At 40.6% G+C, this 22831-nt stretch overlaps 1 protein-coding gene across 5 annotated transcripts in view; it reads right to left on the bottom strand.

Moving 5' to 3' along the window:
* The window catches only part of SMPD3 (sphingomyelin phosphodiesterase 3), a 126498-nt gene that overhangs the window by 35927 nt on the left and 67740 nt on the right, over positions 1-22831 (bottom strand). For 4 of the 5 annotated variants that reach the window (XM_075434109.1, XM_075434108.1, XM_075434112.1 and 1 more), the window contains one exon: positions 1123-2741. In XM_075434109.1, the coding sequence (XP_075290224.1) occupies positions 1123-2460 (1338 nt within the window). In that variant the 5' untranslated portion in view covers positions 2461-2741. Of the gene's footprint in view, positions 1-1122; positions 2742-17650; positions 17732-22831 lie in introns of those variants that run through there. The other variant, XM_075434111.1, reaches the window with a different exon arrangement.

Raw genomic sequence — 22831 nt, 5'->3', positions numbered from 1 at the left:
AAATGTATATGAAATACTGGACTACTATCAGACTGCAAATTCTAATATTTGCTTTCTTTATGCAAGCCACAATACCAAAAGTTTTTGCTTCGTTTACAAATTACAAACAGTGGGTACAAGAAAACCCACTGTTCCTTACGAACAATCCGGGTTCTTAATGGCTATTAATGGCTTTTGTTGAGAACTCGTGAGCATATGAACTAGAAACTTATGTAATTTGCGCACCTGATGTATTTTGCTAGCATTAGGAAAAAAGTTTGGTTTTCAGTTAGTGAAATCCATTCCAAACTGTGACAAAAGTCACAAAAGCTGAAATCCAGTATCCCAGGAGATTTTCAGATCTGTCTAGGTTTGGGTCTACAGATTTGGGTGTCTGCACAAAGTTCTGTTCTTGACTGATCACAAATCAGCAGAGTGCGCTTTCCAGTTTATGAAGAGTGCAGCCAGATTCTCCCCAGAACTAAGCAGGAACAGCCACTAGGCTTGGAAAAGCAAATCATTGCACGCAGACTTTTCTTTCTGCTTTTCATGATTTACAGCAGGATAACCCCAGGCTTCTTGTTCTCATTATCATCAGGTAATTTAACTGTGTTAATAAAGTGAAAAACCTCCATGCTCCCCAGTGTCCCAGGCATTTTTTTGTTTGTTTATTCTTCTTCATATGTGTCCTTAACAATTCTTTTGCAACCGAGAGAGGGACAGCCGTACATTTCCACTGGCATTTAGAGTTTTGATTCCCACATAAACACACACTATGCATAAGCTGGTTTCCAACAGTAATGGCCATTGTACTATAGTCGTGCTATGAAGCTTAGGATTTCTGCATTTTATTAAAGAGATTTCTATAAAAAAGAAACTAAAATTACATGAAAACTACTTCAAATTCTGACACCTGAAATTACGCTCAAGTTCTACCTCCACAAGTCCCTCATTATTTCATGCACATCCATCACTTTCCCACAGTATCTAGGCCACAAACCCTCTATATAGGTTATATCAGGTAATCTAGATCTGAATATCGCCTCTCTGAACTCTGACAGAAAGGACTGAGGGAAAATAATGTAACTTTATAACTTGACACACACATAGAGTCAAGATCTATGGTCTCAAAAAGGCTCTTACCTTGAGAAACAAGGCTCCCTTGGAAGCCAAGGAGTCTGTTCCTCTTCCGTTGGGGTAACAGTGATAGGCAGCATCCATAACAGGATAGCGGCTGGCAAAAAGCAGACCACTGTTCACAAACTTGAAGCTACAGCAGCCATGGCAACTGTAGACCCCAACATCATAGACAATGTATTCAAAATAGTGATGGAGCTGCTCTTTCAATTTCTCTGCAGCTCTTTTGTCAAACACTTCCTGCAAACACAGAAAGTCCAGGTTGGCAGGGAAGAAAGCAGAGATCTCATGATCAAAGGTCTCATCCATATGTTTCTTTTTCCGCACTGAAGTCTTCTTCATGATCGAAGCTTTGTAGAGGAGCTTGTTGTTGACAGTGCTTTGGTCCACTGTACCATCTCCAACGTGAACTTTAACTAAGGACTCTCGTGAGGCAGAGTAGCTGTCTAAACTCCCAGAATCTCCTTCCTTCTGTTTGTGGTTAGGCGTTTTTGAGATCTCCGCATCACCTTCCAGCGAGGGCTCAGCTGGACCACTGGCATGAGCCTGGCCATTGACGGTATCTGTTTCTGTGTCTGACATGTGGCCATTTTCCTCTCCATTTATGCGGACAATGCAAGTGTTTTCTTCTCCCTCATTTGGCTCACCAGCTCCACCTTTATCTTCTCGACTGTCCTCACTGTTGTTTGAGCCGGAATTGTCTCCTTTATACTCCATGGATGTTGTCCTTTTGATGCCAGCATTAACAGTACGATTAGTGTTCTCTCCACCCTGGGGGGAGACCAAGCTGCTAAAACTTGCTGCACTGATGGATGTGTTGGTAGGAGAATCTATATATATTTTGATCTGCGGTCTGCTTGCCCCATTTCGGATCCTCCGGCCAATCTCTTTGGCCCTAGCCTGTGTGTTGAAAACATTATTAAACCTCGCCAGAGAATCCGGCAGCAGGCAAACATTGGCACTGCCAAAGCAGAAGCTTTTCCCACTGCCTGCAGCCTTCCATTCAGTGAGCAGCGTGGCTCCATTGGCACGGCTCTTGTCTTCTAGTCTGGAGTAGACATATGGCCTTCTGGCTGACTGCAGTGGGGACCACAGCAGGAAGCCAATCAGAGCAAAAGGCAGAGAGGCTACCAACAGCGCCAGGTAGATGGGAGTGGTAATGATGATGCAGAGCGCATGAAAGTAGCACGGATCATCTGCCCTCTGACGTTTCTCATAGGTTGTTGGAACAAAAGAGGCCACAAGCCTATCTGCTAACCAGTAACATGGGAAAATCAGGCCCCAGGAAAAAGAATGCAGAACTGACAGAAAGCTGTTGGGAAATGAGGAAGTGTATAAAACCATTGCAACTTAATTATGACAACACTTCAGGGCCTACTACATGATGTCACTGTGTCAAGCATCCATAAGAACACTGGGAGAGGGCTGGGGGAAAAATGGTCCAGTTAGGTTTTTTCCACCGTGAGTCAATAACAAAACTTTAAGAGCACCATTTCACTGTGTTGGAGTAAAAACGGAACAAGGCCACTGTTTTCGTCTGGCTTTTTGGCATCTGTGTTTGTCCAAGGATGTCATCGTTCACCGGAGGCTGCCATAACGAAACACTCCGGAGGCAACAAGGAAAGCTGTAAAAACAAAAGACAAAAAACATATGTAGCAGTTATTAAAAGTTTAGAGCAAATTTTCTCATACCAATTTTGCCTTGCAGTCTGAAGTATTTCCCTTCTTTTGGTTTAATTTAGCAGTTTTGATAGTCTGTTAAAGACTACGGATCTAGGGCAACTCCAGCAACAAGGGACGGGTATTTCTGCAGACGAAATCGGTACATTGACCATTCAATGCACAGGACAGATGTTATCACGAAACACATTTCTATTACAAATTTTAGGCCTTACATTGAGAAATATAGTTTGGAGTTTCTTTTATTTTAGAATCCATTCACACTAATATTTCTATTTATTTGTAGCAGCTGTGTTCAGAACCTTGCAAATGGTGTTTAGTGGTTATCTCCAGGCTGCTCTAAAAGACTATTACAGCTAATTTTTTATCACTGAAGCTAAATTTGCTTGAATTGCCAAAGTCCTTTAAAAAAAAAAAGTGATGTGATGGAGGTACAAATTATATTTAAGAGCAGAAAACATTTGTTTGCTATAAAATATTATTTGCTTTGCTGTGCTTTAAAGCAAAACGGGTTGATTTAAATCAGTTAAAATACTCTTCATATAGTTGAACATGGTTTCAAATTTTTTATTTTCAATTTATTAAAAATAGTAAGTCAAACTAATTTGCTTTAATATTTAGGTATTTAATACTCACTATTTATTTCAAGCTGCAGTTCAATTTCATTCAGCTACAGCCCACAAAAACTACTGACATGATTTCCTATCAAAGGTTTCCTACATATAGTGAATACTTAAGCAAAATACAAATGAATGATAATGAACATCATTCTTTTTAAATTCCAATTTTTGGCTTTGAAGGAAACAGTACTAATTGAATATATCAAATAAGAACAGGTTCACGTCTTTCCTCTGCAGACAGACAATGTCTTCCAAAAGTTGTCTTACCAGTTGGGAAATTGTGACCTGAGGTACTTGGCAAATGTCACAATTAACCAAAGACATCAAACTGTCAAGTTAAGGTTTTAACACAGGTTTTGATAATATCAAATGGAAATTATTCAAAAAAACATGCTCTCATATTAATCAAACTTTATCACTGTTGAGCATGGTATCACCAATGAATGCAACTCCACTCTCCCTAAACTGCAACTGTGACATTACCCCGTAAGAGGAGATGAAAATTGCATACATATACTTATTGGCATAAGTTCAGTTAAAATCTGGGGCTCTCAGGGAGACAAAATGAAGGAAATAGTAGTTTGATCTGTATTTTAAACATTCTGCAGGACACTCAGTGACAGAAGGGCATTTTTATTTCTGTTTAATAGCAAATAAAACAATGATATGGGGCACAGAAGAGACAAATACAGTTTTACAAAGCAATGCCGCCTTAGAACCAGAATGAAAATACAATTCTTCAATTTTCTCTCACCCTTTAGATTTCTGCTTCCAAGCCAAGCCCTCGCAACTGATTTATGTCCCTACCTTCAGCGTATTTTGAATTGTGGTACACATGCAATACCAGACTGCCGACAGAGTATACTGTACACGTGAGAAGTGGTAAGTAAAGCATTAAAATACATGGCTTAACCAGCTCTCTTTTTACCACACATATTTTTTGTTTATTAATGACAAGAAAATTCTTCCCCCAGTCTAGATTCCTGATCAGCAGGACTAAGAGTAGCCATAGCTACCATGTCAGATTTGCTGCTATACATTTTTGGTAGGCACTGTCGCAAAGAAGAATTGTAATAAAGGAATAGATGAAGATGAGAGAGTTTTGCAGATTATTTCTTCCCAGAAGTGAAAGGCAACACTAGGGCAAGCAGGTAAATGTTAGTCTGAAAAACTCAGTAAGATGGTGTGAGGAGCTTGTACTAAAAACTGACTAGAGATGGGAATCAAATTCTAAAAAAGAATGAGAAAAATCAGGTTAAGTGGGGACAAGATTATGCAGACCTTCAAAAGCGAAACCAAGTAGTTGGTACCCAACTACTGTGGAGCGGGAAGCACCGGTAAGCACAGGCACTGGAAAGGATGGCAGTACCACAGCAGAAAGCTGCTTCTAACTCCTGTCTCCTGGGCGGGCAAGCTGTGCCTTAGAGATCTGAGGTAGAATCTTCAAGACAGCAAATGATCCTTAATAAACAGGCGTGCACTGGTATCAGGGAAAGACCACCAAAACGTGACTGAAGAAGGATGGCAGGGGAGCAGGACAGGTGAAAAAGGAGCTGGTTTGCTGCAGCAGCACACACCTAGTCGATCGAGTGTGGAAGAACACCCCTGCAATTGCTCACAGCCCCCTCCACATTTCGTCAACAGGCAGTCAGTTCCCTTTAAAGGGATACAGGGTCCTGTGTATTTTCGCCCTGATGGTACTATTTAGATGGAAATTGGAAAGGTTGGGTCAAGGGAGTTGGGGTTTTTTTAAATTATTATTATTAGCTTAGCATAACTTTCACCGTCTTACACAACATGTTTAAGTTTAAATAAATGAGTGATTAGTCAAGCGCCAAATAACAAATGCTTGGCATTTACTCATTGCCAAAGGCATTTTGGGATGTTGATAATAGAGGAAAGGCTAGCAGATTTGTTTTCCTGAATGATTTTTAGGAATTTTTTAGTAAGAATGCTCAAAAGAGACTCTGGCATCTACATATCGGATCAGAAAAAATAACACCTGCCCAATTATGTAGCTACTATTAGACAAGAAAAAGCTGTAAAGAAGTTGTTCTGTCCTATTGGATGCTTAAAATGCTGTATAAAAGCCCTTGTCTATTTACATAATCACTCAGCGGACCAGAAAGGTTCTTGTTTACCACAGTGCCAAGGGAAAACAGGACACTGTTGTTTGGGGTCTCTGAAGGGGGGATGGACTGAAAACCTTCTATTCCATCTAACAGGCTAACGACCTTTCTGACGAAAACTGCGGTTGTGTTGTAGACTATAAGATCAATCTGACTTTCACTATTTTAAAATAACACACCAGAAAAAATGCTGAACCACAATGAATCCATAATAATTTGTCTAATTAAGTCTTTCTTAAGTATATGATGACAGGATGTTACAACTCCTAGGGAAACGTGACATCAGGTGACAATTTTGTGTACAGAGTAGGCAACGCCTGCTCGATGTGATGCAGTAAAACAATCAATCCAACATCACTCATGCCAGCTCTGTTATGGACTGCAGCATCAATAGAGTACGAGATAAACAGCTGTCCAGCAAACCGTAAAACACTCAACTAAAATGGCTTCACAAAAGCAATTATCCAGATTATGGGCACATACTAAATCTAAGGAATTCATGCTTACTGTAGATACAACACACTAACATGAGTGTTAATAAAGAAGGAAAAAAAGGAATGCAATTGGAAATCCTTTCACAGGATGAGATTACACAGCAAGTGTCATAAAGCAAACTGGTTCAGACTGAGGTCTGTTCTAACAGCAGTTAGCAAGCACCTAATTCTTTGTAAACACCAAGGAGTGAATGAGGGTTCAAGGCCAGCCTGGTGACTCCTACACTTCCTCTGTCTCAAACGGGGATGGTACCTTTGGAAATCAGGAATTTGCCAGAGAGTTGCTGAGCCGATGCCAGCTGCGTTCCTCGGTGCTAGCCAGCTGAAGTGGGGGGGCAACAGGGATCTGAGTACAGAGGCGCATTCCATCCATTTTATTCCACGAATTCGACCAGAATTCTCACAGCTAATGATATAGAAGTACAAAAACTCTGGCACCACAGCAAGTTTTAAATTATGATGGCTGGAGAAAAGGGGGGAGGGAATCATGAGCTGGATGTCCTTTAAATTTTTGCATATTGCAGACAGAAGACAATGGCACATCAAGGCCCTAATGAAAAAGACTCTTGTTGTAAATAAAAACTTATCCTAATTTATTAATATTATAGATGAAGGAAATCGCTGAATTTGCCAAAGCGGTGTTACAGGCTCACTGGCACGCCAACGAACAGGAACTCGGTTTCCTGTCTCTTAGCTACAAAACCATCTGCACGTTAGTGCCTCAATGCCACCCAAAAGAGAGAATTGAGACCGTCACGAGACACCCATTTGCTCTCAGCAAGACCTTCCACGGTGAGGGAAGGCACCACATGAGGCAACTGCAACTTGGCAAACATGACGTCAGTACCACCTCTCCTAACGCAACGGTTCAGACAGAGCCTAAAGCTAAAGTGCCTAATGCCTTCTGATGAAGGGTATTACTTGGTAAGCCAGCGCTTTTTTGATAGGGGCTTGAGAGATTAAGGGAGAATTTAAGATACTGTAATGAAACAGATATTTCTGTATGCTACAAAGACATAAACTGCCGTCTTGCTTAGCTGTTTTTATTAGTTTCTAAGTGTTTGAAGGCTAAAAAAAGAGACTTTATTTTTTTTAAGGTGCCAGCATAGAACATCACAACTTTAGTGATAATAAGACATCAGGTGGAAAGGTTTCAAAGATTTTTATGATTATAATTATGCCCAGAGGTATGCTAGATCAAAAGAGATGTTCCTAGCTCCAACACAGCTTGCAAACCAAATAAAGAACAATACAAGTCAACAAGTGATAGAGAAATGGCAGAAAAACAACAAATGTTGCAATAATAAGGTTACACGGACAGTCTAGAAATGGTCAGAAAAGTTTTAACTTCCTTTTTCTTAGAAAACTAAAATACACTTTCAAATTCAGGCAACAAATTTCTTGGAATTTGCTATTAACATCTCAACTGTATTTTTAAAATGCATGTAAATCACTGCAAGAACAGTTATTTTTTAAAAACAGAATAAAACTGCTGAAGTGACTAACTGATTTGGAAAGTTACTCTGTGGGTAACTTCACACAGTAATTCACATACTTTCATTAAAACTAGTTTTGCTTGAATCCTGACAATTGCTTGGGCTTCAGTGAACGTCATGGCAATATGTATCTAAAATTGCGTTCTAAAACCGCAGTTTATTTAGACTGTGTTGACTTCTTGTGAGCTTGCTTTCATTACTGTCATTGTAATTTGAAGCAGAGAAATACAGCTTACAACAATGCTACCACTCCACCATGCAAACCAGCAAAAATTGGTGTTTGAAACTGAAAACAGGTGAAATGAAGGTCTGAGAGAACTGAAGGAATTCACATTCAGGCTCTCACCCTTGCTTATTAGACAAAGCATAACTTAACCTCTGCTTTCCTCCATGGTCTCATCTGGTTTGCTCCCCTACACACTTAATACATTCTTCCTTTCTTCATTCAGTCTCTTTCTCCTGATTATTCTTACGCATGCTTTTCACTAGAGTCTGCTTTAACAACTGGCCACCCTTCTGCAGAAAAACCCACTCCAAAGGCAAAATACACATGAACTGTTCTCCATGCTTGATTACATGACTGTCATGACAGAGATGCAGTCACCTCAAGGCGTCAGTAGCTCTAATGAAGATGCTTCCTGGCTCCCTTGCGATCTCTTCACAGCCTGATGTTTTACCTGAAATCCTGTCATCCTGTACAGGACTCATTCCATGAAACAGTTCAAGATGTACGGTAAGCAAATTTATTTAAGGAACACTTATTGGCTCACCTTAACTTCCACTTAAGTCAATAATGATTTACAACTTACGAAAATCTTTGTAAAAACCTCGTAAAAATGTGGATCCACTCTGATACAAGAAGTTGAATTAGGTGTATCACTGATAGGGACGAACAAAGCAGTGCCCATTGAAACGAAGGCTTTGTCAGAAGGAGTAGGGAAGAAGGAAAGTGTTTTCACAGACTTGCCACTGCCATGTTGATTTACCAGTTTCCCCTTAAACTTTCTGCTTTCTAAAGAATGTAATCAAACATTGCCTAGTTACTCTGCAGCTTTTCTCTTTTATGTCCATAGGCTGCCACCAGGCAAGAAGCCATTATAAACAAGATGTCTAGCTTAATTGAACTAACTTGTAAAAAAAAAAATACTAAGAAGCATACATTTACAAGTCTCATTGAACACCAGTGATGTCAGCAGTGAAGTACATGTCTGCAGGAAAAGAACCAAAAACCACCCTCACAAGTTCAGAGCCTGCCCAAGCCTCTGGCATACTTCGTAAGGAGTCCCATTACGATGATGCAATCTGTGTTCAAAATAAAGAGGTATCGAGCGCTTGGACTAAATTTTCAAAAGCAGTCTTTGGAACCTCAGTGATGCCTCTCACTGAATTTCTGTAAAAGCTTGACATTTACAGAGACACAGTGCTGTTATTAACCACAGCCTTGGTAGCTTAAGGGACCCTGAAACAGGGCTGTGAGGTCCGTCGGCTGCTCAGAGCAACTCAGCCCTTCTGTAAGGAAACCCACTGCCCTGAAGCTGTGTCGGTAGTGCCACAGGCAGCTCCTGTCACCTAGACGACAGCCTGCCCACAGGGAATGGGAAGAAGGAATCCTGTTCATTTGACAAAAGATTGGCTGTAGCTGGTCTCCTGCTTAGTCCCCTTAGCGCAGAACCTAAGCTTCGTGCTGGCACGGTATTTGTATACCTCCTCAGCCCAAAGGGGAGTTTTTCCTATCACAGAGCTGAAAACCTGCTTATTATCAGACTGTAAAACTTGCTGTGTGCTTTACAGTTAAGTGTGGCATGGCAACAGATTCTCATTTCCAAAAGCAAATCATCTCAATTTGGTAGTCCCAGATCAAATTCCTAGGCCAAAAATCATACCCACACACCTTCTGCTACCTAAATTAAATTGGATTAAGTTTTAAACTTAATATTAAAATATAAATTCTATGATGTTAACATGTGGAAAGACACATTAAAAATATATCTGAACAGCTATAACCAATTGAAAAACATGACAGTTTTGTCCCTTTTTTCTTTCAAAATGGATGGAAAATTGAAGCTGAATTCACTATTGCAGAAAACAACCAGCTTTTATATTCCTACAAGCAACCTTGATTCCACCCTGACACCACACATGTTACTTGCTTAAAACTTACGCCTGGAGTCATAAATGCAGAAGGGATACATCAGATCTTTCAAGCTGAGAAGAGATTTCTTCTTTACTTTACAAACGTGAACTGCAGTCCCAACAGTGACCAGACAGCTGGTGGGTCTACACTGAACTACACACCAGCTGCACTAATGGCTCCCAGCAGGCCTGCCCCAAACCCAGAAAACTTCACCAACCCAACAGCAAATTCTAAGATACGCCTCCCAAACTTTGTGCCTTCTGTTATTTGAATGTGAGTGCACCAATACTAGCCTGTAAACATAAGCTGAGTTGTCAGATAGATGCCATGGAGGAACTTTTTAGTAGGGCATTTAGTTCTATTTCACTGTAGGATGCAAAGACTAATCTAAAAATCCGGTCTCCAGAAACTTTCATCAATTATTTTTATTTCAGTGGAAATAGAACCAGACTGACAGTTTCTGTTGTATTTTAGAGGGGCCAATGCCACAAATGCCTCTAAAAACATCATGGTTATGCAAACTAGGTAACACAACAACCAACACCAGTTCTGATCAGCAACATCATTACTTTAAAACATAAATTTGAGTGCATTATTTGAGTAACTTCTTCAGGAGAACATTCAAAAAATCCTAATCAGGACAACTGTCTCTTCTTGTACAGGAGACACAATCACATATTTTTGAATTACCAATTTGTATTAATGGTCTTAGGAAGTGGCAAGAAGTGGAATCAACAACATACGCTCTAATGGCTGAAAAGAACAGCCAATACTTCATAGAGCTTTAAGTTTTCAGAAAAGTTTTGCTATCAGGCAAGATTTAGACAAAAAAAATTCATCTGACCACTTGATGATCTCACTCAGTACCTGGAAAGCTAAACACTCTCTATTTTGAGACCTTATTTGGTGTACATCAGGAAGGAGACAACTGCAGCATAGGAACGCATGAATCTGTGACACTAAGCTCTGTTTATACAATAGAAATGGAATGGTCTCTATTTACGAAATCACCTTTCAGTATGCTTTAGCCTCGTATTTTACAGGAGCTGGAGTAATTCAATAATGGCTAAATATATCTGATGTGTGTAGATAGTTTGTTTAACAAATCTTCGTGAGATGGAACACTGTCAGCTTCGGGTGCCCAAGGCAGAACTGGAGATAAAATTCTTCCTGCTTGCCTTTCACCACCCAGGCCCTGCAGAGGCCTGACTGCGGCCAGGCCTGTCCACAGGTGGTCAGCAGGCAGAGGCTCCCTGTAAAATGTAAAATGAAAAGCTGTACTTTCTCCAGAAGCATGTGAAGCCTTCAGGCTTCTGGTTAGTCCAGTATGGCTCATCAGATAGAATTAGCAAGCAATCCATTTTCCCCAGAGTGGGTACTTTTATACAGTTGAAGTTGTTGTTTATAGCTGGCAAAGAAAAGTCATCTCAGCCTACAGTAAATCCAGCACAAATCCCTGCCAATAAACACCTGTTCTATAAAAAAGCTCACCTACAATTCTCAAAATACTTTATAAAGGAAATTAAAATACAACTCAACTGTATTAAAACACAGCTACCTTTATATAGAAAATTAAGGTACATTTATTCATGTTCTACATATGGAAAATTGGAAAAACCAATCTTTTATAACTTAAGGAAGTTTTCATGGAAACCCTGAGATTAGACTCCTTAACTCACAACTTCCTGCTTTACTGACAAAGACACATTTCCTCAGTATTCACAGCAATCTAACTGTATGGTGGATAATAATAGAAGAATCAGCGTTACTCTAAACTCAACACATAAATACTGCATTTTTCCCCCAAACTTGTTACCATATCAGCCTCTTTGACAAAAATGCAAGAATTCAAACTCAAGACTTTTTTTAAAAGATTAAATTGTTTTGATATATGTGACAAAAATACTCAGCTTTCCTCAAACAGTTAAATATGTCTATCAAAATTCTGTTTAGAATAAAACCCAAACAACCCAACCCAGAGCACTCTACACTTTTGACTTTTCGAACGTAGTAACAAATTCAAGCAAAAATGGTTTTTTTTATTCATTTGTAAATCCATTTCACTGTAATACACTGGCAGACTAAAGTACACCAGTCCTCTCATATTTTCATTTCTTATTACATAGCAAGACATAAAAAAGACAGTTAGCAATATCTCATTTTTTCTAAATACTCCATCCAATCAGTTTGTACTTTGTCTAAGAGAAGGTCTGTTGCCATCCTTACCTTAAAGCAGGGCTGCATTTTGCTCAGGTATTACAAAGCTCCTAATCTCTCAAAGACTCATGAATGAAATGTTTAAAACCACAAAATCTGTTTGGGGATTTGTCTTAAAGCCCCTGATAAGCAAGCAAAGAGCAGATCTTGTGCAGCTGCATTCTAGGAAGCCCCAGGCCACGTCACAGCTATACACCACACCACCGACCTGCTCTGCGGTGCAGACCTACTCCAGCTCGCCGGGGCTACAGTGCAGCGCAGACCTATGCGGCTCTGTGACCCGGGGTAACGCCTGACGCCCATGCCGAGAACCCACTGACTATCTAACGGCACGACCCCATTTCTGTGTTTGTAGAGACACCCTGCAGCATTTGTTTGAAATGTGTTTGCCACCAAAATAGCATTCTTGGAAAAAAAAAATCTTCTAGACTCTCACAGGAAGGCAAAACAGAAGGCCTGCAATATGCTTCGCACTCATCCTAAACTTCTTTCGCTATTGATTAAGCACTGGGTTCTACAGAAGATGCTGCTCCTTCCTCCTTCCCTTCCGAGACATCCTGACAAAGTGGGAAACATGCTCAGCATGTTCTGCACGCCTCACTGTTACAGCGCGGGAAGCGGTGCTCAGTCACAAAGCATCCTCTCAAGTCTACTGACATTGCCTGGGAGAAGCAGGTTGCTGGCACCCTCCGCTAAATCACCTAAGGGTGTCCCACGTTTTCTGCTGGCAGAACAGATCCTGGCTCACGTCTGGATGCTTCCAACCTTTTAGGTCCCATGTTTCAGGTTCTCCTCCTCCACACACATCCATGTGGCTTTGTGCATGAGGTGGGAGGGGATTTGGCAGAACAAAGAGAATGCAAAATTTAAGGGGGGTAGGGAGAGGGGAATCTTATTTCTGAGATAAAAGATTTTATATTTCTCTGGGAAAAAAAGCATAAAGAGAAATCTCAATTTTTGTAGTATGGACAAAATGATGCTTAATCCAAAATACATTCTGAAATATAAAAACTGTGTTGTTGTTACTCAAAGGGGTCCATGCTTAGAAAAGAAACAAGAGAAGCTCTGCCAAATACAGAACATTCTAACACTTCTGCCACTAAATCAGAGAATAGCACAGCCAGTAAAAGAACCTGACAAGAATTTAAATGGAAAAAACAACAAACGAATGAAAATGAGCAGCTACTTTATTTGGGCATGCATATGTGCATACAAAGTTCACCTTACTATTCTGTGGACTTTTCCTTAGAAATACAGCAACTGTTCATGTTTTTTCTGTTCATAAATGCAGCTGTAAAGATGAGGACAATGTAAAGATATTTCATTTTACACTCCTGATGCCCATTTTTAATTACTCTTGCAACTACAATGAAATCAGCAAATCTTCTACACCCAAAGCGAGCAGAAGGGACAGAGTAGTTTATTTACACATGAATCCCTGCGATGTTCTTGTGTGATCACCAACAGACGAGCCACACTAGATTCCTCTCTTAGCCATCACCAGAATCGTTTAAATATTTAATATGCTTTTAAAATTTTCTGCTGACTCAAACTATTACCAGTTTTGTCATTGTGACTGAAAGTAAAATGTTTAATTGAAACAGCTGTTACTTAATAAATAATCAGAAGCTGTGCACACAAATGCATGGTATTTCCAGAATAGATTTTCATGCATGATATTTTCCATATAATAGAATACAAAACAAGACCAAATAAGATCGCAGTCCAAATGACAAAACCTCAGAGAACCAGAATCACTGACTCCAAAATCGACCTGGGCCTCTCTCCAATATAAACTTGATCTCAGTATTACATTTACGGTGCAAAGCAAGCATCCTAGATCCTCACTGCATTAACCCGAATGCATTAAAATTTGGCCACAATATGGCCAGAAAAACAAAAAAGTGGTGTGTCTTTTTTTTACCAGCTCTCTGATGCATACTCACAGTGCAAGCAACTGATTTTACCTTCACAAAAGTTTGGTTTTGGTAGCTTCCACACAGCCAGTTCTGTCATGGCAAGTTGAATAGGTTTTGGTTTTACCAGATCTGAGTCGATGTATTTGAAAAGTTTGTTCCATTCCCCAGATCAACTGTGCAGTCCATGATTTTCAAAGAGCATCCTTAGACATGTACAATACCTGCGTAAATTCTCAGGGTTGTAAAGGTGCCAAGTACAGCATTCACCCAGCAGAATCTTTGTTAACAGCAATGCCTAAAGCTGGCAAGGCTTTTGCTACGTCTTCCAAACCAACATAGTCCTGTCCTGCCATTAAATAAACTCACTTTGCACTGTGATCCACTCCAGAATTCAGTTTTTAAGAGTAATTTTGTAGAGTAGAAATACATTCCTAAAAAATTCAGTTGTTCTCACTAGAAAGGCAGGCCTTCATGTGTTGAATGCTATGATCTTGGAAGTGAAGCTCTTCAGCACTGAAATGAAATTCATATTCCAGTGGAAGTTTGCATTATCTCCTGCATACAACAGGCCAGTTGTCACAGAAAAAAGGTGTAAGTTGTGGAATGCTACATTTCTGGTACTTTTCATCCCCTTGGCTTTGGGTTATCTGATCCTCACTACAAACCTGAAGCTGTCACATACCAGTATCCGAGAGTCTGTGTTACGAATAGTACAGCTTCAGTGATGAAACAGCAAGTGTCATTTTTTTAAAAGGCAAAGCGATCTTTATTAGGTATTAGTTGCATTTCTACCTCTGCTAAATGCCTCTTGTCTGTGCTGCACTTTGCGGGACATACATTTACTTGAGCATTGCAGGTAGAGATGCCATTTGTCTGTTGGCCATGGCTTGTATTCCTAAATTGCCTAAGAGGACTACTCCCAGGAGTAAATATGTGTTAGTGAAGCAAATGCATACTGAGAAAGTATCAGAGCACCGTTAGACAGAATAACATTATTTATATAATTCTGACTATTATGCATCCCAAATTTTGTAAGATTTGAAGTGATGTAGATGGAACATACTGTTAGCATCTTACATAGTTCATCCTGATCACTTAAATAGTTTCTTAAAACAGCATCCCCTGGATGCCTGCTTTTGAAGTGTTTAACGAGGTATATATAAAGAGGGTAATAATTATAGTGGGGGTGTAATGAGCTTCACTATCGACGGGAGTCAAAGTACAGCAGATTTTTATCTCAGATAATTATTTTTATGTGCAGTAAGCGCACTAACGAAACTGATGAAATAAAGCCTTTGGATTACCTCTAGCAAAGGGAATTCACAAAAGAGAACTTCAATTATTATTCTGAATTTGTTGTATGAATCCGACAAGTGTTAAGCTGATCAATCAGGAGACCAGAAGCCTTGTGTATGGACATAGAGCTATACAGTACAGCACAGGAACCAGAACTTCAAATTCCAATGTGTCTTGGCTACAGGTAATAAGAAACAACTTCTGTCTATGGAAATAAATGTCAAACTTTCTACACCAAAAGAACAACTCATTGCAATATGATTGAGAGAAATAACTGCCTTAGCTATGAGTAGCAGACTGCTATCACAAAGATACCCATGCACCAGCCACCCAAAAGTGAACGACCTTTTCCTAGGGAAGTGAAATCACTTATTTACAAGCCACGTTCGTTCACTCTTCAGCCCTACAGCCAAAAACCCCCAGAGTTCCTCAGTACCGCTGATGCGTTTTGTAGTAGGTGTTGCCAGGCTGCCCAGGGCCTGGGCTGAGGTCACTGAGCTTGCACAGGACACTGAAAGCAGGTACCACCAGCTGGTTCCACTACTCATGCTGGTTAACAGGATTACTGACCTGTTTTGATGGGGAAATACCACTGGGCAGCAGCCGTAACGCCGGTACATGCAAGATTAAGCCGTTTCATCCTCACAAAGACAAAAAGCCCTTGTACTAACATAAAAAAGTTTTTGTTCTGTTTTTTGTTCTATGTTCCATTTTTTTTAATGAATAATTTTTCCTTTGTATCTCAGACTGTCCTATGCATTTAAAGAAGCAATTCTGTAGCTGAGATCAAATTTACTCTCTGAAGTTATTATCCTGAAACTAATTAAGAATTACGACTGGCTCCACTAAGGGAAAGAAGCCCAACTGGTAAGCAGTGAAGACAGGAAGACTTTGCTGCGCACTCAGCTGATAACACAACTTGATTTTCAGCATAATGAGAAATTAAGTGAACAACTCAGGTAGGTCTGTTTGAAAGCTCCTGCCCAGTCTCAGAAAGCTCTTGTTGGTAAACCGCAAACCTGTCAAGGTTCCTTCACACGCTGCTTGGCGTATTAATTATGTCACCATTATACTATGTTTTTAAATACACAGTTTATACATATATCAACGAAATTACAAGGAACTGACAGTAGAAAGGAAGGTATGAATACAAGCTAAGTAAATTCAAAGCAAATTAATTTAAGTTCCAAAAAACACTTCTCCAGTATGAAAGACACTCTTTGAAGTAAACCATTGTTTAAATACAGGTTTCCTGATTATTCTTTGTCTACATCCCAGGATTTTCTGTGCTGCAACATTATCTGAAAACAAACAAGGCAGAGCACAAACAAATAAAAGCTCTAATTCTATGTTTGTGAACATTTCTCCAAAGCCAAACAGCTGCCTTGTTTTACCACATTCATCCCTCTTTTCAATTGCAAGAACTTGGACAAACAAGTTTTGAGGAAACAGCTGCTTTTGTGATTAACATTGATGTCTACAGGCAAATGAGTCCGGGCTGTTCCCTGTCTTAGCCCACTAGAAAGCTATTTACATTCACCAGCTACGTTACAGCTACTTGCTATAGGTGTAGATTATACGTTACATTTATATAGGAAGTATGCACTGGAAACTGAAGTATTAGTTAGGGCACACTTTTGAAAGTTCTTCGCTGAGTCCATCGATCATGGCTCGTATCCACAAATCTACACAACTGATTTGCAACAAGTAGCTCAGCCAGGTCTAAACCTTTTTCAGGCTGGAGCTGTGGCGTTTCAAGCATCCCACGGTAAACCCTAACTCTCCAGGCAGCTACGATCAGTGTCAGTCTCTGAAGAAACTCACACCATCTACTTGTGGCAACAGCCACGTGCACAAAGTACTTTGAAGCAAAATTGGACTTGCCAGAGGAAAAAAGATCAGGAACCTCAAGCTTTGCATTAGCCTAACAGCACAGACGCTGGTTATCTTCTAGGACAGAGTTCAACCCAAAACATTTCGCTACTGCATTGTGCTCAGCAGAATAGTTGGAAAGTTGAAATTTCAACAGAAAGGTTTATGGGCTTTCTGAGGGGAAGCTTCTATAAATAAATGTAAAAACTCACTTTTTTTTCTGACCTCCTACCCACACATGTACTTCCTAAGCAACCTCAGAACAAGACCTTTTGTAATCTTGGGATTGCTTCAAACAATATGCTTGAAAATGCAGGTTAATACTCATCAGTACCAGTGCTATATTTTAAAATAAATGTCAGAGTAAAGGACTTGAATAATACTGAATGAAAAATGCTCATTTTCCCTTGTATTATTACACACAAAAGGTGATGCCGCCTGCAAATTAAATTAATACCACGGCAGCTGAATGCCAGCCTCTGTCACCAGGACACAAGGGACTTGCATACGGGTGTTAGACGCCACAGACTCCTCCAAGGGACACCGCCTGTTACTGATCTTTTCTTCCTTGATTTGATTGTATTTCAAAAACAAGGCATGTTAAAAACATTGGAAATGCTAGCAGAGTAACATGCAGAGAAGTCAGATAGAATTGAATTCAGACAGCTTGTACTTACCACCTGCAAGCCCAAACACAAGGAAGCACTGAAGTGAACAACTTGATCCTTACTCCACTGGGATTTTGAAATCTAAATGGGTAGGCATGACTCATATGAATCTGGAATAAGAATTCACCTGTAAAAACCTAGGCTTTAACATGCAGTACCACAAATACAAATAAAAAGTTGCCCTCGACAAAGCGCATGGAAGGCTTTACAAATGAGTTTAGTGATTATATTCCACTGGGTAGAATGATCCTTTCTTAATTGCCGTCACTGCAGCAATGATCCACAGGGAGCCTTGCTGCCACTAACAGATCGCAGTGTTACATTTGAAGTCCAAGGACTGGGTATGGTGCTTACCATTCTGAACGTACTCCTGGCCAGGAATGGCACATCTGAAAACAAATGACCTCTGCATGCATACCTGTGGCTCAAAGAACCACTTGTGATTACTACAAACATACAAACCCCTGGCTTTATTTGGAGGGCAGAGGGATGGCACATTTTAAATTGTGAAAGCTTAGAATGCCACTGATCACATTGTGTCAGCTTGCTGTGTAAGCATAAGATTTCAGCGTCCAAATGCCTTGAATAATTACAATAAAAAATGCATTTTTTTAAAAGGTGAATAATCTCTGGGATTATATCTCTGGGATAATCAGAATAATCAACAAACCATGCATACTTTTGGTTACTAACTGTACTGATATCTTCGTTGTTTGGTACTTCAGTGGACTAACTTTTTTTTTAATTTGGTCATCTCTCCAAGTTGCAATGTAAAGAGAAGAGAGCTTTGGTTAGTTCTCCTCTAACTACATCTTTGCTTGCTTTTACAAAATACACAATGCTTCATGTTAAAATACCATCATCAGAAGAATCAAAACAGAACTCTATCACCTTTAAGTAATTTTTATGATATGTAAAAATCGTATTTCCTTATAAGCTAACCCACAAACTACAGATTGCAGCACGTTTCCCAGACAGGCACCGACTAGTGAAACCCTCACATATCAGACTATCACTGTCATCAGCATACACACTGATTCTTAAAAACAACACACATTTGCATTCTGAACACCCTCAGTCTGAACTCTCCAGTTACCTATAAAAGAGCTGGTCTCTGTCTGAAGCAACACGCTTGAGACTTTCCAGGAAGCACAACACAGAGTAGCAGTCATCAGCTGTAACTCTAGCAACCGCAGGGAAAAAGCTGAGGAGGAGTATTTGATACTGTGCCACATATGAGGAGGCTGCAAACTGATGAGGTTTAACTACTGTAATTTCAGTTTCACATGGTGAGGCTAGGGCAGATTTTGTGCTTTAATTCAATGGAAAAAAAAATCTCTTATTTATAAATGCATAATGTAGGCAGTGTTCCCATCAAACACTCAAAGTAATCTTAATGCAGGTTGTGTGACTTAACTTTTTGGTTTGCTTTATGATACAAACCTGTTAGCCCTTGTTTTTACTGATTTACTAGCTATTGGACATATATGTCCCCATCTTTCTTTCCCTTAGAAAAATCCTTTGAATCACTTCGTCTTATTTGAGGGAGTATAGCTGTATTATTACTTTATGGAAATTCCCAAAACACGGACAGATGAGGTACACCTACACAAAAGAGATCATCACCAACAAAATACTTTGCCGTTCACAGCGTAGGAAACCTGAATCTTACAACGTGCCTTGTTTTTTTCCTCTGCCTAACATTTTCTGTTTCACAGTTTTATTTTAATGCACACAGACATGTAAGTACTGCTAATACATCCTGTTTCTACTCATTCATACTTATACAGCATGCAACTGCTTTCATCGTAGCGCTCTTACCTACTTTTAGATTTAAAACCCTACTTTCAAGACTTGGTAAATTAAAGAGAAATATTACAGGAATGAACCAGAGATGTGTCTCTTGTCACTAGCTTTCATCTCAAAGAGACAATGGTGATGATGAAATTAAAAACTAACCGCCCTGTCAGGTCAGGACTAAAGGGTGACCTCCACAACAGCCTAACACTGTAATTCTAAATAACTTGTATTACTCTTTTTTTATTGCACTGGTAGGAAAAACTTGATGACCACAGTAATGACCAGGTTATGGCAGCCAATATAGGACAAAGCACTGATTCACAAACTTCTAGACATGCTATACCATTTTGGACATCTCTGTGTCATCCATGGCTCCTTATTCAAACGCTGCTCTGCCTTTGCCTCTTCGCCACTGTACAACATCAGCAGCTGAGACGGGGTGGTGCAGAAGCTGCTGAGCAGCAGAAGCTGTGGCAGAGACACACAGCAAAGCACGTTCCTGCTCCTGTCACATGCCCGCAGGCAAGCTCTTGGACCTCTGTGGGCGCCTCCTCACTCACTGCCCGATTTCCCAGTCCAAGCTGACTCACCTGCTGGAGTTCTGTGCTGAGTTAGACACTGAATTTAGGCAGAGCTTGTTAGGGACGCACCTCACTGATCAGAAGCCCAGTGAGCTAGTGAACCTGCAGCATACCAGAAGGCAAGCTGCCCTCTGAAAATAGACAAAAATTTTATTCTTTGAGGGAACAATCAGCTGTGTAATGCTAGTCAAGCAACTGTACCCACTGAGATTACTTAATTTCTTGCCTGCGTCTCACCCGTTCACACCATAAGCTTTTAGGAGCGCAGTAACTATCGATCTATCTTGGTGTCTTCAATGGACAAATTATTATTCATTGTATGAGATTTTATATACAAAAAGATATATTTCATAGTCATCACACTAAAAACTGATGTATTTTCATGAACATAATTACTGTTTGTTGTATTATCACTCAAACAAGTATATACAGTTGTGGTTCAAGAACGACACTCAGCTCTAAAATAGCACTCTTCATCCGTGTATCAATGCAAATGCAGATGGTAATTCAGCTTTTGTGAAGAGGTCATCAGCATGACTAGCATATTAACATCTCAGCCAAGGAGCTACACTTAGGGGCATTCTTTTAAAGGTTAATGACATAGCTCAATATGTACTTCACCAGTGATTATTTTCAAGAAACTGGGAAACTGGTTAAAGGCAAATGGGCCTCACTTGAATTTTAATTCAAATTCTAATTTTAATCTGAACAGTGAATATAGGTGTTGCGCGATTGTTATGAGTATATGCTTGCTGCTGTTCCTGTTGTAATCTGCTTCGATTTGTTCAAATTAATTGCGTATGGTGTTACTGATTAAATTCACAGAATCACAGAATCACAGAATAGTAGGGGTTGGAAGGGACCTCTGTGGGTCATCTAGTCCAACCCCCCTGCCGAAGCAGGGTCACCTACAGTAGGCTGCACAGGATCTTGTCCAGGCGGGTCTTGAATATCTCCAGAGAAGGAGACTCCACAACCTCCCTGGGCAGCCTGTTCCAGTGCTCCGTCACCCTCAGAGGGAAGAAGTTCCTCCTCATGTTCAGACGGAACTTCCTGTGCCTCAGTTTGTGCCCATTGCCCCTTGTCCTGTCACTGGGCACCACTGAAAAGAGCTTGGCCCCATCCTCCTGACACCCACCCTTCAGATATTTGTAGGCATTTATAAGGTCCCCTCGCAGCCTTCTCTTCTTCAGGCTGAACAAGCCCAGTTCCCTCAACCTCTCCTCGTAGTGGAGATGCTCCAGTCCCCTCACCATCCTTGTAGCCCTCCGCTGGACTCTCTCCAGTAGCTCTTCATCCTTCTTGAACTGGGGAGCCCAGAACTGGACACAGTACTCTAGATGAGGCCTCACCAGGGCAGTGTAGAGGGGAAGGAGAACCTCCCTCGTCCTGCTGGCCACACTCTTCTTGATGCACCCCAGGATCCCATTGGCTTTCTTGGCAGCCAGGGCACACTGCTGGCTCATGGTCACCCTGTCGTCCACCAGGACACCCAGGTCCCTCTCCGCAGAGCTGCTCTCCAGCAGGTCCACCCCAAGCCTGTACTGGTGCATGAGGTTGTTCCTCCCCAGGTGCAGGACCCTGCATTTGGCTTTGTTGAACCTCATCAGGTTCCTCTCTGCCCAGCTTTCCAGCCTATCCAGGTCACGCTGAATGGCAGCACAGCCTTCTGGTGTATCTACCACACCTCCCAGTTTGGTGTCATCAGCAAACTTGCTGAGGGTACATTCTAACTCTTCATCCAGGTCGTTGATGAAGAAGTTAAACAAGACTGGGCCCAGTACTGACCCCTGAGGGACACCACTTGTCACCAGCCTCCAACTAGACTCAGCGCCGCTGATGACAGCCCTCTGAGTTCTGCCATTCAGCCAGTTCTCTATCCACTTCACCGACCACTCATCCAGCCCACACTTCCTCAGCTTCCCCAGGAGGATATCATGGGAGACTGTGTCGAAATTCCCTGGGAAAGGACACAATAGTCATACATAATGACTAATTCACTCTCAGCTTATTGATTCTAAGTTCAGAATCATTACGTCAGTACAAATGCAGAATACATGAAAGACAGATGCTCATACCAAGGGTAGCTCATAGTAGCCATAACTATTTAACATTAAAGTTGTACGCTGTTGTCTACTTAATTTTACATTGATTTGGCCACCTGCTAAAATAATGTCCTGACAAAACAAATAAAGAAATACACACACCTCAAACATCCATTTGGAAGCATTCACCATACTAATATATTATTCACGGCAAAGACCCACACTGGAGTCCTCCAGCGAACTGTCATTACAAACAGATCAAAGAGCGTTGGTTCCCAAGAGCTAAAGACTATGAGAAAGAACAGGTTCATCCAGGTAAACAAACAGAAGAAGGAATTATAAGAAAGGAATTTTTCCAAATTCTTCCTGTATCTTAATGAGGGGAAACATAAGCATTAGGGCCAACTTATCCTAGCCTTGTTATCTTCTAAGGAGAAGGGTTCTGTCTGTTAGGGGATGCCTCTCTAATTTCTGGGGATTTTATTTTGAACCAGAGAAGGTTTGTTCAACCTCAGTCTGGTGAAACTGTTCAACTCATATCTGGTACCACGCCCTGTGAATGCAAAATTCAAAGCACTGTTAGCACTCACCACAGTCTACTAAATATTGTCAAAGGGATTATTTAAAGCTACTCCTTGTCTCCTGCAGACATAAGATGTGCACTTAGCAAGAGATAATAACCCTTTGGATGGGAATAGCAAAGCGACATGGAACAATAAGATACACCAATAAAAAAGCAGGTAATATTATATTCATAAAAATAA

The sequence above is a fragment of the Opisthocomus hoazin genome, chromosome 12, assembly GCF_030867145.1.
Source record: "Opisthocomus hoazin isolate bOpiHoa1 chromosome 12, bOpiHoa1.hap1, whole genome shotgun sequence".
Classification (NCBI taxonomy): domain Eukaryota; kingdom Metazoa; phylum Chordata; class Aves; order Opisthocomiformes; family Opisthocomidae; genus Opisthocomus; species Opisthocomus hoazin.
This window is presented reverse-complemented; position numbering and strand designations above follow the sequence as displayed.